The sequence below is a fragment of the Urocampus carinirostris genome, chromosome 13, assembly GCF_059441175.1.
Source record: "Urocampus carinirostris isolate Australia breed hairy pipefish chromosome 13, RoL_Ucar_1.0, whole genome shotgun sequence".
Classification (NCBI taxonomy): domain Eukaryota; kingdom Metazoa; phylum Chordata; class Actinopteri; order Syngnathiformes; family Syngnathidae; genus Urocampus; species Urocampus carinirostris.
In genome coordinates, this window is record NC_142361.1 from 12453236 (window position 1) to 12471519 (window position 18284).

The following is an 18284-nucleotide window of genomic DNA, read 5'->3' on the forward strand; positions in this document are numbered from 1 at the left end:
GTGAACATTTTTTGAGTGAATCTGGGTTTTGAGATATGGGTAAGATTTTATACTTTCGGAGTAAAGGTAGCATAAATCGGCCTTAAAACTAATCTATCTATCTATCCACCCTCGTCATATCCCTCAAGAGGGGTGACCGACAGCAAGACAAACACATACAAAAACAAAGAAAATAAAAAAAGGGAAAACGTATTAAAACACACACACACATTTTTGGACATTGGCCATACCGAATGCCCAAGCACCCAAACAAGTTAAGCACCTCGGCACCCAAGTCGGTCATGCTTTCGTCCCCCCGGATGAAACGGGACACAAGAAAGCGGCCATGTCACTCGGGTCAGGGTGACTCTCTTCTGTTCAACAGCAGGGCCCGACAGCTTTCACTGGTTTACCTCTGCCGCATCATACGGTTGCCCTGCCCATCCCTTAGAACAAGTCTAAACATCCCACTATCCTTTTACAAAACCTCTCCACTCATTCCTATCACCAACAATAGCTCTAGCTTCCACTAGATTTAGACCTCTTTCCTACAGTCACCATCCATCCACGTCAATTGCGGCCTTCCTCTTGGTCTCCTTCCATTGACTTCTGCTCTGTAGATCCTCAACATTCGCTCCTCACCCATTCTCTCCATGTGTCCAAACCAACCGAGGACTCGCTTATCCACAGGCTTGCTCAGTTTCACTACTACTCCAGTTCTGTCTTTCACAATTCCATTTCTCAATCTATCCAATCTTGTCGACTAGGGTAGGGATATGAAACAATGAAAACACTAATCGGTACTCAAGTCTTGATTTCAACTTTATTTAAAAATGTTGATACTCTTGATCAATCAGGCAATGAAATACTGTAATAATAATACAAGTTTCAAAAAAAGTCGCTGAAAGGCACAGTGGACAGTGTCATTTGTGTAGTTGATATCATCCAATCAGAAACGCAACATGCTCAACGTCACGTGGAGTCTTCCTCGACTACACAACAAGCACACGACTAACACGAGCAGTTTGCTCACGTTTTGGTCCGCCCAACACATTATTAAAAAAAAAATCCTTAAGTGATATCCTTTTGTTTGCCTTCATTTTGGTCCACTTGGGAGAAGCTCTGACTGAAGAAAAACATGCAAGAAAATGAAATCACACGATTACAACGGAATGTTTGCTTGCTTCACATTGGTTGGTGCACACGATTGACACCGCATGTGTGCAGGATGAGAAATAACGGGGCACTCTAAGAATACATTTGATTTTTTTTTTTTCCAAACAAGAGAAAATGGCTCTTAATTAGTTGCTAATGTTTTGTTATCAAAACAGGTGGCAACAATGGAATGTGAATAAAAACAATTGTGTATTGTTTTAGTTTCGCCTTTAAGTTAAAGGTACAGTGTGTATTATTTGACAAGATCTCAGTTTTGTTCAACCGAAAATGAGTGCTAAAAGCACAAATGCAAAACGCAGATTCAAAGTGACCAAAGCATTTTTCTTCCAATTTTTTTGACACCCCTCTCATAGATATTGATTTTATTGGTAAAAAATGGCGGACACATACAGTATATCAGCTCCATCTAGCTGAGGCTCACATGATGCTTATTAAATGCAAATAACTTGACCTAGGACTATCTTAAAAATACATGTTAATATGATTGTTCGTGTAATTACGCCAACATTTTAAATCAACATCATTTTTTTTCAAAGAGTAAAGGGTTTTATTTTTACCACTGGGAGGCCCAAATAATACACACGGTCCCTTTAACAATTCATTTGACAAGGCAGTTTGTTTTAATATCCATCCGCCTCTTTTAAGTACATACATACCAATTTGAAGGACGTGTGTTTTATTTGACCAGTAGATGTAGCTGTATTGTTTAGTGCAAGGGTTGTCAACCCAAAATGTTTAAAGACCCTTATCGGACCATCCCACCGCTAAAAAAGCTAAATAATACACACTGTCTCTTTCAGTCAGGAATGCCATACAAAAATATTGAGGTAATTTTTCAAAATAACAACCACCTTTCACGAGAGGTGGTGGTACCCAAACCTCCATAGTCCGTCCTCACACAAACGTGTGGGCCGAAAAATACAAAATAAACCCCCGGTGAGTAAACCGAGGGAGGCACTTTAGTGGCAACTAGCAAAAATTCCACCAAACTCCTTTGAAAGTTGAAAATAAAAATAGAGGGTCACATAATGTCAATATCATCTGGGACCTTTTCGGAAAAGTCATCATCAAGTATTACAACAGGACTTGTTTTCCTGAAGGTTCCATCATTCAACTAGCTTGTTTTTTTTTGTTCTGGATTGTGGCGCCCCAGACGCCATCAAGCGTGGTAAGCATTTCCTCTGCATCCAAAAGCGCCACAGAATATTTACACGCTTCCTCCAATAAAGATACGAGTTCTCAAGTGGAATACTGTACAGCACGGTTTGTCCCGCCGTCAAAATACCGATTATAAAAATAGGTGAATAAATATAAAAATGTATTGTGAACGTAGCTGCACCGAGGAGAAGGCGTTCGGAATGAATAAATGTTATAAAATCACTTGGAGCACCGTCGCTACGTTCAAGAACACAGGTGTCAAAGTGGTAAGCACATTTTTCCTTCACTTGTGATTTTAGATAGATATCATAAAAATACTTTCCCAAGAGCCAGAAGCAGAGCTGCACTGTAAACACAAATCTCATTTGAGAATTAAAAAAAATAAAATTTCCTATAAGTAAATATATGGTCTTGAATAGCAGAACAAAATATTTTCTTATCTGTCAATATATCAATTTATACCTTTATTTCTGGACAAGAAGGCATCTGATTAAAAACCTCATGCGTAAATTTAAGGAAGAAACTTAATTTTGTTTTATTACAAGCCGCACCGGATTACGAGCTGCAGACCATTTCTTACATTTGAAGAAAAAAAAAAATCTGATGGGAAATGTCTAGTACAGAAAAGTAACAAATTGTACCACGATCGAGACACATGTTTGGGGACTGTGTCTGCAGCTGTCAATCTTTATCAACTAGAACACTTGTATGTGGCAGCAGATAGATGATTATTGGGTTGCTCAGAAGGTAGAGCACTTGTCTTGGGACCGAGAGGTCGCAGGTTCGATTTCCTGCTCCTCAAAGTTAAAAGTGGCAAAACAATGAACCCCTGATGCCCCCGATAAGCTGTCACCGCTATTGGTGTTCGAGTGTGTGTGAACGGGTAGGTGTAAAACACATTGTAAGACACTTTGAGAGCTCTTCAGTGACTTAACAAGTGCTATACAAACGCAGATCCTTTACGATTTAGTTTTTCTGTTGTGCTGAAAGCTGTGCTGTCAAATAAGGTTAACAGTCCGATAATTATCATGTACCTTAGTTAGAAACTAGTATTGGCATGTATAATGTCTTTATCCAGTAGTAACATTACTCAGTCTCCTTTCTATCCCTTTGCCATGTGTGAGAGGGATGGGCGATTATGGGCTTCTAAATTTGAACCACCTATATTTTATGTTGACAATGTCTGTGTATTATTTGTTATTAAAACATCCATTGCAGCCATGTCATCCTGGAAGGGGGATTAGCTGATGTGATGTCCCTTCTCAAGGTTTCGTCATTTTCCTCATGTTGAGTGTTTCCTTGCCCTCATGTAGGTTTTAGATCAGGGGATGGTGTCATAATAGTCTGTGGTTTGCAATATTCGGTGGTCTGTGCAGCCCTTTGAGACCATTTGTGATTAAGGCCCATACAAATAAACATTACTTGACTAAATTTGAGTTACGTAGTATAGTACACTGATAATTGGCCTGAGAATGTTTTTGTAGCACCCCCGTGTATTTGTTAATGCCAATTTGATTCATATTGACAGCGAGCTAGTTGAATAAGATTGTGAGCTGCAGGATCAGTTCGCACACGAATGTCTTAATCGCGACACAATGTGTTACTTTTCGGTACATAGTTACTCCCACCGTTTACCCCCTCTCTATTGAGTTGGTTTACTTTGACATTCAGACCGTTGGGCAGAAATCATGCCCAAATAGCGATGCTGTTTTATCAAAACATTCTGATTCACATGGTCCACACCAGTTTTAAACCAGCTTCTACAGTAATAATAATCCGTTTATTTTAAATTATTTAATTAATTAATCTTAATCTTAAAAAGGTAAGTCTTTTTGAAAACATGTGAAATAATGGCAGCTCATTTTTTAAGCTTAATCTTTTCCTGAAATGTTCTGTTAAGAGGAATATTTAAGATCCATTTATGAATATCCAGATGTAATGTGCTTTACCCAGCCTCAATCAATAGTATACATTTGTGAAAAGAGAAATTTAACGGGCAGGATTAGCAAGACTTGCATCTTTAAGAAGACAAATACAGTGAAGTTCAGCTTGTGGCTTTCATTGAAAGCAAGATGCTTTTAGGAAAATGTTCCATCTGTGAACTCATTATGAAAGTAATAAAAAAGAATGTTACGTTACAAAAACACCTTGCAGTGGAAATTCAATATTTGTCCAAGGCAACAATATTTTTCATCATTATTTTTTCAGCATTATAATTCAAACGTACTGTTACCTTAGTTTCCACCCTTAATGCTGTTAAAGATTATTTTTGAATACCTACCGCTTGTTTTGCATTTTTGAGCAATATCTGTAGTCTGCAAAGAAACCTTGCGACCAGGAGCTTCTGGTTTATGTATACCCCATATTCCCCCGGTACCGATGATGAAACCCGCATTTTGGACGAACTTGTTCTACATTTTGAACTTGCATCAGCAAGAAGACATCTGTTAAAGGGACCTTGTCCTGCTAGGACAAAAACTCTTTCTCCAGTTCATAGAGACGAGGCCGGGCCGGAGAGCTCTGGATACGGCAGAGCGGCACGGTGCAGTCGCGGTTCTGGCCCTCAGCGTCCATGTCCAAGAGTGAGCAGGCCTGTGCAGTCTTCTCGCCCGAGTAGTGGCCTAACGAGTAGCTCTTGCCAAGGCGTGCCACGAGGCCTCGGGCATGCGGCTTGGCCCAGAAGGAAGCGGGCCGTGGGTCTCTGGTCTTCTTGGGCGCGGTGGGCGGCGGCAGGCTCGGTAGACCGTTAGCTACGCAAAAATACACAAAGATATGGTTTCCATGGGGGACTAAAAACTGTCAAGATTAAACAGGAGTAAATAAACACAAGTGAGAATTGGATATAAAATGTAAATTTAACACACAAAAAAATGAAGAACATATCAATTTCGTTATGTAGCCCTTTGCTAATTCACCAGATCAATATACGTTCAGTTGGGCAATGCAGTGCCCCTGTTGGAATTTATTACAATACAAATCCCTCCTAAAACATCTTTTTTGTGCTTTAAGTTCGTTTTTTAATTTTTTTAACATTTCAGTAATTTTGGGTTTGCCAATGTGCACATAATTGCGTGTCCATCATGAATGTGCTCAACAGAGGCTGCATTGATGATACAAGCCAGAAGAGGCAGGCGTGTGTAAAAAAGTTCCTAATTCCGTACAGCTCCTTTAAGTCTTTATGGGAGTCAATGTTATATACAGGTTGACCAACTAATAGGCAAGTTGTTAAACACACTTAAAACCACTCCATATAATGACAGCAGGAAATAATGACATGTAAATAGGGTTTTTATTTACTGATGGATACAATATAAGTAAATGTCAATCTACCTATCCATCTTTTTATTGCAAAGTATTGATTTTCTGAACTATTATTTTAGATATATTCTTATTTATTTATTCATTAATTTCCAGTTATTTGATTTCTGGCAGTTTTGGTCACCCATAGTTTACTACCCCTGAACAGGCAAAATTTGTCCAGGTGGCCTCGCCCCCATTTTACAGAAACGTTGAACTCACCATCATGGTTATATTTCTTCCTGCGGAGGCGCGTCCCCGTGTTATGGTTGGTAACCTCTGGCATTTGACTTTGGATTTGAGGCGGTGTTGTCTGTTTTTTCTCAGCGGGAGGCGGGACGAGCCGAGGGGTCTCCACCGACTGAGCGACGGGTGAAACGGGTGCGACGTCCGCTTTGGCGGGGACGCACCGCCACACCTCCGCCTCAGACTGCAGCAGACACTTTGTGGACTGACACTCCACGATTGCCGACATGGAAACTAAGTTGACGTGAGCGGCAGGAGCACGGCCCGGCGAGGCCTCATCCTTGCGGGTGCGGCCGCCGCTCGGGGGCGAGGTGCTGCGACGGAAGCGGGTGGCGCGCTGGAACAGGCCCTCCTTCTTTTTCTTTTCTTCCCGCGGGGGCTCAGCATCATCCTGAGCGTTCTTCAGGCATAAAAATGGATCAGAGGTTAGGCGGTGGGAAGGGTGTGGAGAAAACATGTACACTGTAATCTAATCGGTATTGCGATGTGACATAGCGATTGAGTAATTGCAAAACACTGCTGTTTTTTCAAGGATTTATGGGACCAGGTTTGCTTTTTTCCCCTCTTTGTTGTTTGAGTGATGGAGTGTTTGGCCAACCAGAATTGTCACAGTTCAGGTTTAAATGGCACCAGCCAATTAGAGGCAACTGTTAACAGCACTAGTCAATGAATGAGATACTAAGTTTGTAAGCAGCACGCTATGCCACACACCGTGTGAACCTCGTTGAGTCGTTATAACGAAATCCCAAAACCCAGCTCGAGAGTCGACAAACACCGGAGCAACATGACACTCTTTTAACATTGAAAATAAATTGATTAATTCAATCAGATTCTGAGGAAAGTCAGAAGAGCTGCCTGGATTGTTATCTCATCTGTGAATCAATTAAGGCGGCGTCGGTAGAGAAGCAATAGCGAGTCTGCAGGTCCAGACCTACTGCTATGACTAGGCTAAAAACTCTCTTAAGCCACCCATCTCGAGCCTGGATAGTCCCCAACATCAGATCCATTACCCATGAAACAGATGACCTGGGGCTAAAACTTGAAAAAACAAACCAAAAAAAAAAAAACCCCCACTACATTAGTGACTCTTGTATTTGAATCATAGCAGGGACCTGGCGGAAGTTGCGGTTAAGCGATGCTAGCGTGCGAGCTCTCTAAATCACTTTATTACTCTGAAATGAGAAGCTGTTCAATTTTGTTGTACTTTTTAATCATGACAATAAATAGTATTCAACTGCAGTACTGTGTTTTTATTAATAGCTTTATAACTGTTATTTTGTTACAGTCGTAGTTTCATCAATTGAGGAATCAAAAAGAAGCAGTCAGCAACCCTGACAAAGCTCCCCAGAAGAGGGCGCTGTTTTTTCAAGATTAGAGCATGTCACTATGTAATAGGTGTTTTCAAAACTGGCCATTCGGAGACGACCACTTAACTACACTAAAAGCTTTGCAAGTTTGTATTTAACTTCGGCCAATTTTGTAGACATTGTAAAAGAGATGTAAATGTTGGATTTCTGCTTCCACAATAATCTTTTTCCACTCTCTCTTTAGGTCTATACAATTCACGCAAGTCAACCATTTTGACTTCCGAATTTCAGATAAAGAAAATGGCTTTTCATGCCTGGTTCTTGAGTGCCTCACGGATGTCGTAGCCCAGCAGCACAGAGGCCAGGAGTGAGCCACAGCCATACAGAGCCAAATCTGTCTTGCGGCGGGGTGACGTCCTCTTTAAGCTGTTGGTGGGGGTAAGTTGTGGGGTGGTTGAGGCGGAAGAGGTGGATGTGGTGGTGTAGGGGTCCTCAAAACTCTCGACTGGGCCTCCCTGAGGTGCCGACACGGTCCCACCCTCCCCGCAAACAGTCTGCTGCTCATCCCGCCACAGAGGTAGATCCAGGTACACCTGGTTGGGGAATTTAAGCTGCTTTGGTTTGGAACTGCTGTCAGGAGACTCCTGAGGGAACGCCTCGTCTTTACCGCCACTTTCTGGAGGTGAGGAATATTATAACATTTACATGCAGATTAGTGCAATGTATCCCCCATTTACCGTATTTTCCACACTATAAAATAAACCGGTTATTAGGCACACACCTAAAAATAGTCTTTAGTGACATTTTTGAAACAAGGCATATAAAATTGAGACCACAGTAAGAGCTACAGAGCTCATCATATTACGGCATATATTAGCACAATGATAAATCAGTCGATAAGTAACACTGATTGCAAACTATGCTTCGTGATTTCATCAAGAATCAAAGACAGATCACTGTAGAGGGCACAGGCAATTTACCACTGGACAGCCACTGGTACGGATGACATACAAAAAGGCATCAAAGCCTATCTCAATATTACACTATTCTTACTCACGGTGCCAGATACAGTAACTTGCATTATTTTCACCTGTTCAGCAATAACCTCTCGGTTTATTAAGTATACATACGTTAAAGACCTTGTATAGTATTATGTTGAAAGACTTTGGGTTTGTCTTTTGCGATATTATTGTCGCACAAGTGAAGAACTTCAAAGACTGTTTAATCCATCTGACTTAACTATGCAAATCATTGTTTATGGCATCACAAGTAAAAATAGTGTGATAATGAGATAAGCACTTATGCATTTTCATATGTGATATGTACCACTGATGGTTTTGTTGTAAAGTGATGGCATCCTCACCACCATGACCTAGGCTTGAAACCCATTGCATTCAATGTATTGCGATGTGGACCAGTGATGAATATCGATTAATCAATCATTGTTCAAACAAGAATGCATACGGTAAAAAATCGTGAAGTAATGACTCCTATAATACTGTATAAATTTCCAAACTTATCCACCATATAAAAAACACGCCAGATTATAAAGCACAACTTTAAATTTCCGACCAATTTGGGGTTTTGAGTGCACCTTATTGTTTGTAAAATACGGTCTTTAAAAGCTGTTGATGTTTTAGGATTATTTATGGTGTAATGTGAAGTTCCCAATTAAAGTTTTAAAGTGGGTTGCAATAAATATAACAATTTCTATATTTTAAGTGTAAACTATATAGTACCGTAAAATCGGGACTATATGTGTATTAGATTTAAAGCCACATGCTCAAACTTAAGAACAATACTATTTTGTCTTTCTACATCCCGCACTGAATTTAAAAACCCAGGCTCAAACAGCTACAAAAATGATCCAATTCCCGCCCATTTCTTACATTTGAAGTTCAGCGCACACCTGGCACCAACAGCATTGGGAATATGGCTTGGATGCCTTTGGCTGCAGAATGGCATAGGCGCCGTGCTCCCGCCCACAAGAAGCCTTTTTTAGTTGCATTGTTTTCAGTTATGCGCCGATATGTTTCTGTCATGCGTTTTCAGATTATGTGACCATTCAAGATGGCGATCACAAGGAAGAGCACATATTTACTACTGCACCAAGAGAAAACGCCCTGAGGGCTGTTTTGCTTGAAATGTGAGCCCTATATTTCTAAACAACAGCACCAGCTTGTTCTCGTTCTTCGAGGATTATAGGAAACTTCAGCAAACTGACCTTAGGGATGATGATATGAAAAGAGGAGTGTGGCATTTTCAATATATAACTCCTCCCACTGCTGTTCATTTGAAATGTATACTTGATTTGTGGGTGAGCGAGTAGAAATATCAAAAGTGCGTAGTAAATATTGAATAATGTAATGTCAAACCTCCCGTTTTGCCTCTGTTGTGTATTATGTGAATAATGTTGTCAAAACATGGACTAATTTTCTCTCCAAAATGTCGGATTTCCTTAGGGGCCCCCACAAAAGAAAAAACAAAAATAAAAAACACGGTATTTAAAGCGGCATTGTTTAAAATGTAGTAAAAAAGTAGCGGTTTGTACTCTGTAATTCAGAATGTTTACAGCTTGGAGCCAAAGATATAAACTTTAACCATCCATTACACACAGGTTATTTTCAAAATTAATGAATCGTGGTCAACCAAAAATACTTTTTCGATATGTTTTATCGCAAGGAGAAATTGAAGTATGAACCTTGCTCAGCAAAGAGAGCTGCGAGGGGGACAGGCTTCTGGGACTTCATTAGACTGGTAGACCAAGGATTGCTGCCATCTGAGAGGGGACGTATTCTGAAAACCATACGCGCCCATGTGAGACACCACAAAAAAAAATGGTGGGGGGGGGCATCGAAACACACCAAATGAAAGAGCTTACCTCTCATTGGCAGCAGGTCTCTCTTTGCTCTGTACTGAACTTGGGCCCCACGTTCGGCCCTTCTTCTTGGATCCTCTCTTGAAGTCATCAAAATCCTCTGGCCGTGAGGCTGCATTACGACCCCAAGTGCGGTTGCTCTCGTCTTGCGTAACTATTTACACAAACAAAAATAGAGGGCATGTTAGACTCTCAAAAATAACTATTAAGCAAGATAGAATGTTATTAGTGGGTTAATCCCGATACTGTGAGTCACACCCATCAAAAGAAAAGCCTGAAATCTGCGATTATAAAACCTTTCGGTATTTTGAGTTTAGGCTAGAGTAATTAATCCATTTTAATTATTTATTCAAACGAATCCTTCATGTTTTCTGTAGCTTTTATAGACCAAAAACATACGAGCAGTGTCTTTGGTCCAAGATGAGAGGAGCCAGGAACCAGTGGAAAACCGTAACTTGATTATTGACATTCGAAGATAAATGCACAATTCTAGTAAAATGAGTACAATTCTGTTTTGAGATTAAAGATGTCCCCCAAAGGCAAATTCTTGATTTGCAAGAGTGAGAAGTTAGCGGGCTCGGGTTCCATCACACAAGTGCTTGCCCTCACCGCCGAACCCAGAAAGTTCGCTGGTCAGATCCACGTCCTGCTGGTATACAAACAAAGTGTCCCTCTCCACAGGGTATGTCACTGAGGAAGGAAACAGTTCCATTATGCTCAAAATAAAAAATGCAGGAAAAAAAAAAGTTAGCCTAAGTGTAATAAGCAAGGCTTTAACGCAAACAGGTTTGTTTAAGATGCCGACCCAAAAGAACACCATTCATTCAGGGTATGAATTTTGCGACCATTTTCACTGATTTAAGAACACAGAAGATATCACCCTCTTACAAGATATGTTAAAGAATGTTTCTGTGTCAGTTAATGCAAAAAGAAAGAAAATAAAAGAAAAGAAAAGAAAACACCACTAATTGTCACAGCCTGTTAGGGATCTGCATTTTAATGTGTCAGAGATGCAAAATGATAAAATCCTATATTGATCGGATCAAAAGTACACAAGAGGCAATGAATGAATAAATGCTAGGTCTGCAGTTAAGAAGCCTATGCTCTCATTTGTGGGTGTATGTTGGATATATTTCAGCATAAAATCCATTTTGTAATCCTTCATCGGCCATATCAAATCATAAAGAGGACAAACATTTTCTGTAAAACTGCCACAAGATGTTGTCAAGTACAGTGGTATCTCTACTTACGAATGTCTCTACATATAAAAAACTTCAGGTTACCAAGTGCCTGAGCGGGAAAATATAGCCTTTAGTTATGAAGATTGCCTTTAGTTCCGACGTCAGTAAGCTGTAGAGTATGCTATTCGCCATCACAGATTTTCCCGAACAATAAACAGTGAAATCGCACCACCTAGTGACACTTTTCCCTAACTGCCCTACATCAACAAACTGGCTATCGCTTCCAATATGCTTGGTAACGAGTGCGCATGCGTGCTCTCAACATGCTCTTTGTGTCTCCGTTACAGTTCCGAGTTCACATGTGAGGAGAAGGAGGGTTTTCGGCAACAAGCAGCCATCACTCAGCCCAAATGAAAGACATTTTAGCAAAATTCTTCGAAGTTTCGGAATTTGTCGAAAGGAATCACCCGGAAAAAGTGTTGACGAATCGGGCTATCGCTACATCTGCCTCGCGCATTTTCGACAGATTGTCCGACGTCATTGGATCGTTTTTTTTTTTTTTTTTTCAAGGAATGCAGGGCAAAAAGGTAAATTAATATTTTTATTAGTTCATTTATTCTTTGTTTTGTACATTGGGTGCCTCTCGTTTTATGTTAGTTGTGCGGTAATGTAATTCCAACATGTATTTGTTTCATGTACTGATACCCCTTTATAATTTATTAAGAAAAAATACTGTACTTTTGCTGGGTTTGGAACGGATTAGCGCATTCACATACAAAATGTGTCTCTCCGTATGAAGTTTTCAGGTTTCCAAGCTACTCTAAAAACGAATTAAAATCATAAGTAGAGGTACCACAATATCTTGATTTAAAAAACATGATCGAGAAGCTCAAAAGTGAGTCTGTTTTTTTTGTTTGTTTTGCTAATGTCACGCATATTCAATACAAACTCAAGATAATTTGATTATCAAACTCATGTAAAATCCAAAATAAAATGCACAAGGAAAATCAGTAGGAGTGGGACCAAAAAAATAAAAAATAAATAAAAATGATTCATGTATGTACCGTGATTTCATTTTTCGGGATTTCTAAAATGGATGATTCTCCCCGTGTGACGTCATGTCCGAGTAAAATTGTGGGAAAGCTAACAGAAGTAAGTGGAAGTGATAGCTTGCATGTGTGCTTTTTTTTTTAGACACTTTTATCATCTTACAGTGTTTACAGTAAATAGGATCAGTAAAGGACCACATTTGTGTTATGTTGATATTTCAATTCATGACATTTTGTGGCTGTAAACCTATTGCAGTGTGTACATGTTATGTTCTCATTGTCTTTTTTTTTAATAAATGTCAGCTTACGGACTGACTGACACAGACTGATGTGTATTATTTGGACATTATTTATGGTTTATTGTCCCAGAAGTGTATGATTTAAGGAGCTTGTTTTTTAGGAAATAAAATAAAATTGCAATCATCAATTACATCGAATCACAATACTTTTAGATATCGCAATTATCGAGAATCAATACATAAATGGAATCGGTACCTTAGTATCGTGATACCATCAAATGGTGACAAAAACATATCCCACCTCTACAAACCAGTGTCCCTGGCACTGTGATTAAAAATAGTGTAAAATTTAGATTAGCTAATGCATTTTAGTCGGTAATCCGTACCACTTGTCGTCTAGTGGTAAATTGCTGGTTCCATCACAGCGATTCCTGCTGCAAACAACATTTTGAATTTTGTTAAGCGGATGCCGAAAGAGAACTAAGAGCCTTGTTATAAGCGAATAAAAACGATAGTTATAACTGTATTCTTAATTTCATGCCCCTTAATGTCCGTAGAGCCTTATATGAGAAGAAAATATGCCAAAACGCATTTTTGGGGGGTGCGCCTTGTAGTGTGGAAAATACGGTATATATTAAAACTTATTAGAAAAGGTTGTCAATTAGTCAGGGCTTGACACTGATGGAAATGGGTAACCTTATAATTGGTTGCTAATCTGTGCAAAATAGATGACGACATTTAAGGCCTAATACAGTTGGTGCTGTGCAGTTGAACTGAACGGTGATCCATCGTGGGGAATGTCCATCTAAGACTAATCTTGGTGCTCTGTGCGCACGTCAGAGCCAATCACTGGCGGTCAAGCGGAATTTGTTCCAGTTTTTGTATGACTGTTGGTGCGTGACTAACAACATTAAAAAACTGTTCAAACAACTGTCCTTGCTCGCTTTTGTTGACATGCTCCTTGTCACCGCCAATGTTCCCCTTTTGCATTCCCCCTTCAACAGTTGACGGACACTCGCGCGATACGTGCCGGTCGGACACTCGCTCCGGATCAGATCTGACCGGGGGAAAAGAGGGTGTGTGGGGATTCAGGGGGTAAGAGGGGAAAAAACTCACGCTGAATAGCTCGTAGGCGGGGAATGAGTGTGGGACTGCTGGGAGGAGAGGAGCTGGTGCTGTGAAGGCTTCGCCTCTTGTCCATTGAGGGCGAAGCCTGCACTGTGATCTTGTGCTGGAAGTCTACAGAAATGTGCAGAGACAAGAACGGGTTGTAATTTTAAGGACTGCAAGGTTATACAATGACATGTGCCATTAGCAAAAAAATGAGGTTGTTTGAGTTCAGGGTGCAACTAATGACTATTTTAGTAGTCACTAGTCACAGACTATTGAAATGATTAGTTCAATTTTTGGCTTTTTGCCCTCTTAAATTGTTGATTTAAGTATGTGGCAAATGATGATATACAATAGAAGAATTGGTACAGTTAAAAATACATATGCGTATTTGTATAAAAAAATAATAAATACACACAGAGCTTGGTCAGTAGATAAATAAATCCAAAAGAAACCTCTCTTCATTTTATAGGGACTGACAAATAAATAAACAGTTTTATATTAGTTTTAAAAACTGACATTTGTCATGTTTTAAAAAATGTCCGGCTCAAACTCTTACAACGAAATATTTGCGTATAAAATGTACATTGCATGTCATGAAAGGCATATTGGCTCGAATGTTACTTGAATCTTACCAAAGGGAATCACACACAGTTCTGTTCAACTGTCAGACTTGCTCTTTCTTTAAATGCTTGTGCATCACAGAGGTACCGCGATAGGCAAATGTCATTTTTGCTAACTTTGTCTTTTTATTTGCCGTATCTTGCCTTAAATGCTCTGAAACTTAAGAAGATATTGTAAGCTTACTTGTTGATGCCGTATGATCTGTGTGTTAGCGCTAATGACATAGACGTTCTATTGCAAATAAGCGACTCTTGGAAAAGATTAAAATCATGAAAGGTGCCTCACTCTGTTGGAAAAACGTGCCTATCGACAAAAGTCAACAATGGAATTCATTGTTGACTAGCTCAACGTCGACTAATTGTTGAATCCCTACTTTAAATATAATAAAACTACAGGCAATCAAAAGTAAACGCCAACAACTTATCACAATATTGTGCAGCCCTTACAATACTTATATGCACAGGTTACAGGCAGTTTGAAGTGCATCGTGCCTACCTGAGGGCAAGCTGATGCGGTTGCCATCCTTGAGCTTGAGGCGGGATCGCTTAAACTTGCCCTTACGCTTTTTAACATTGGGCTTGTCTTTGTTGAGCTGGAAAATGAGGATGTTGAGCTCCCGCTCCAGCACATTGATCTCTCGCTCGGCCAGCTCCTGCTCGCGCCGCTTCAGGAGCTCCTCCTGGGATTTCTGCTGCAAGGCAGCCCGCGTCAGCTCCTCCTCACGGGATCGTAGCTCCTAAAACCAAATGTAAATTAAATAAAAGTTGCCGTCATCAATGTATGAGAGCTAATTTGTTGGAGTGTTGTGTGAATGCTTTCTTCCGACCGTACTTTGCTTTTTTTTCTGTTATTGCTCCAGGATGAGTATTAATCATAATCCCTAATGGATGGCTTGTGAAAGCAGCTTAGTGGCGAAGCCCCAACAGTCACCAACCAACATCAGCCCAGATTAAGTGAGGATTCTTGCAGGGAATGTGCTTATGTTGCAGCTAATTTTAAATAAATGATCACACTGACCCATTACAGGAATTTTTTAGTGATTGAGGTTGATTATATAAATACACTTTATTAAACAGTCCATGTACTGTAAATTTAGAGCTTGATGCAATGACCCCTAATGCAAACAAAGTGGCAGATGTTAATAAAGGAGTTTAACCCTTTAAAGTTTATGGAAAATTCGCCTAAAATCCCAATCCAAGACGTACCCAAAGAAAATTGATTGGTGTTCTTAAACAGTTTGGAGAATATGGACGGTTTTAGCCTCTTTTGAAAGGTAAAATTCTGAAGTTTTGTCCCAGACTGAAACAATCACTGCAAGTGCTACTAACATTGAGTAATCTGAGTTAGAACACACATACATAGAAGGTTTTTATTCCCGCATCCGATTTTTTTGCCATTAAATGCCTGCAGATGAGTGTAGCAAGGGCATCTTAGATGGCAAACAGGTGAGCTAAGAGCCTGAAGCCTTACCTGGTAACCCAGTCAAATTTGATCACAATCTGAAAAACTAAACATTGCATTTCATACATTTTCTAAGGGAAGGATTGGGCGTTTCCAAAGGTGGCCTTTTCGACACAACCCGTTACGTGTTCTTTACTTCGCCCATTTTTCATACATTCTGAAAGAGTCGTGAACGTTTGGATTCTCTTCACTATTGTGCACACTTGCGCATACAAATGGTGTGTTAAACTGAATCACTATTGGCATTGCGCACACTTAATTTAGAGTCTAATTTGAATACAATAGGGAAATCTTCATATTGCTTCGTTCAGAATTTCATTGGCTAACCAATGTGTCAATCATCATTTGAATTGGTCACACCGGTTGGTTATTCAGAAGTAAAAAGGCATTGTATTTTTTAGCAATACAGGCTTGTATAGGCTGATACGGGCTGTGGACTGTAAAACAAAGCCTGCAATTGGCAAATGTAAGAGGTCTAACAGAAGTCCGAAGGCTACCGGCCTATAGAAAATAATTGGACTAGTCGGTTTATTTGTCAACAGGATTTATGGGGCCAAACAGACTGCTAGCAACAAGCAATTTTTACCGATGCAGAGCTGCTTTGTGACTGATTTATTTTCTTTATCTGTCGGCATTATTGTGTTATGAAGTAAATATTTTGCACGGTTGGATTCACTAGACTACACTGTGGGTGTGGCATAGTGTGGTGCTCAATGAGTGTCATGGCGGACTCAACAGAGTCAACAAACGAGAAGGAATCAAATACACCGGGGACCCAAGGGGGCGCCAGCCTGCAAAAGTTTGGGATCCATTGATTTAGCCTAACAGCTGTGGATTAAATGGCTGCAATACACCATTTTTGGTGCGCTTTTTTTTTTTTTAAATCAAATTTATTTGTATAGCCCTTAATCAGCAGATCTCTCAAAGGAATGAATTAACCGATTTCTTAAATACATTTTTAATTTGCTCCTCTTGATTCAAATATTGAAGTTTGTGTTTGATAGAAAATAGTTTACTAAACATCAGAATATTCTATAATATAAAACAATGAAACAAAAAGTGTTATTAAGTGTGAATTAGCAACAAAAATACCTACCTATATACCTAAATACTATAAAATACCTGCTATACACTTGCAAATATTGTATGTAAGACACTCTTTTCCCACCACCTTATCCAAAAATCTTAATATATACGGACTTATCATACTAATCAAAAAAGAAAGAGCGATACATTTCATTTTATTTGTAAAAATTGGTTTTATTCGTTAAATATTTCAATATGATCAACATTTCCATTTGGAAAATGCGATACAATATGCTTAAAAAGCTGCTTCATCTGTACATTAAAACTTGTAATTACTATTGTTTATTTTTTTACCACCATATTGGGAATTGTTACTGTTTTTCTTTTAAATTAAAATGGAACGGAATGGAATTAAAAACGTTTTTTTTCCCATATAGTTTTCGAATAACTTGTTTCAGACTGACTGTGAGGTTTCTGTGATGAGTATATTTCTAAGCTTTTGATTGATAATTGGCATTACATATTTCAGTCACGGGTGACATCTTACGAACACGTATTTGCTTTTCAACAGTCCGACGGCCAGCCGGCAGTTAAGGGGTTAAACATTTCAAGAGGACATTTATGCACCTAAGCGCTCAACTTCATTTTATTCATTAGCTTTCACAAATTACTGAAGGCTTTAAGTGGAACTAAAGGGGATGTCCATAGAATCTAGGAGGCACCCGAAGACAAACATTGCAAGCTCAGGTAAAGCACACACTCTTACATAGTCTTGGCAGAGCACATATTAGACTTTTGCACATTCACTCAAGGCCACATTACTGACCTTTTGTGAAATATTCAATTTAGTTGTCAAATTATAACTGTGCAAAAAGTACTGTTCGTCACACCAGAACGGGTTTTCGGCACTAAAGTAGTCTGTGACCTTTCCCACCTCACCTTCTCTTTGGTCCTGAGCTCATCAAACATCTCCTGGATCTCCACGCGCCAGTCATCCTGCATGATGTGAAAGGAGTCCTGCGGCATGGTGGCCATGACCGCCTCTTCAATGGCTGACAGTTGCTCCAAAATGCAGGAGAAGGAGGGACGCACATGTGGGTTTTGGTCCCAACACTCTGCAAAAACATAGATGCATCTCGTTTTCAGGTAGATTTAAGCATTGATCTATTTTTTGTTGTTGTTTTTCACTACCTTCCATGAGCCTGGCAAAAGGTTCTGGGCAGGTGGATGGGATAGGTAATGTTAATTTATTAACAGCAACGCCATAAGCAACTGCCAGGCCATCTATTCCTCTGTAGGGCACTTCTCCTGTTAACAGCTCCCACAGCAGGATGCCATAGCTGGGGAGAGTACAAAATTGTGCTTAAGTAAGGAGGACCAATTAATAGAAAATAAATAGCAATAACTAATAAAGGAGAACAAGGATAGGATAAATAAAAGAGGAGATGGAGATGCAAAGAGGCAGACAAAAAGTGCACATTTTTTACGTTAATTACATAAATTGACTGGTCTAGAGCAGGTGAGTCAAACATACAGCCCATGGGCCGGATCAA

General features: G+C 39.7%; 1 protein-coding gene across 2 annotated transcripts in view; it reads right to left on the reverse strand.

The window, feature by feature from the left end:
• Nucleotides 1–783: 783 nt before the first annotated feature.
• map3k21 (mitogen-activated protein kinase kinase kinase 21) overlaps nucleotides 784–18284 on the reverse strand; it is a 43873-nt gene continuing 26372 nt past the window's right edge. Inside the window, exons 3-12 of one of the 2 annotated variants that reach the window (XM_088351955.1) lie at nucleotides 17923–18071; nucleotides 17671–17846; nucleotides 14740–14980; nucleotides 13627–13749; nucleotides 10651–10731; nucleotides 10045–10195; nucleotides 9865–9959; nucleotides 7478–7839; nucleotides 5833–6256; nucleotides 784–5063 (exon numbers count right to left, since the gene is read on the reverse strand). In XM_088351955.1, the coding sequence (XP_088208081.1) occupies nucleotides 4780–5063; nucleotides 5833–6256; nucleotides 7478–7839; nucleotides 9865–9959; nucleotides 10045–10195; nucleotides 10651–10731; nucleotides 13627–13749; nucleotides 14740–14980; nucleotides 17671–17846; nucleotides 17923–18071 (2086 nt within the window). In that variant the 3' untranslated portion in view covers nucleotides 784–4779. The remainder of the gene's footprint in view (nucleotides 5064–5832; nucleotides 6257–7477; nucleotides 7840–9864; nucleotides 9960–10044; nucleotides 10196–10650; nucleotides 10732–13626; nucleotides 13750–14739; nucleotides 14981–17670; nucleotides 17847–17922; nucleotides 18072–18284) is intronic. The other variant, XM_088351954.1, reaches the window with a different exon arrangement.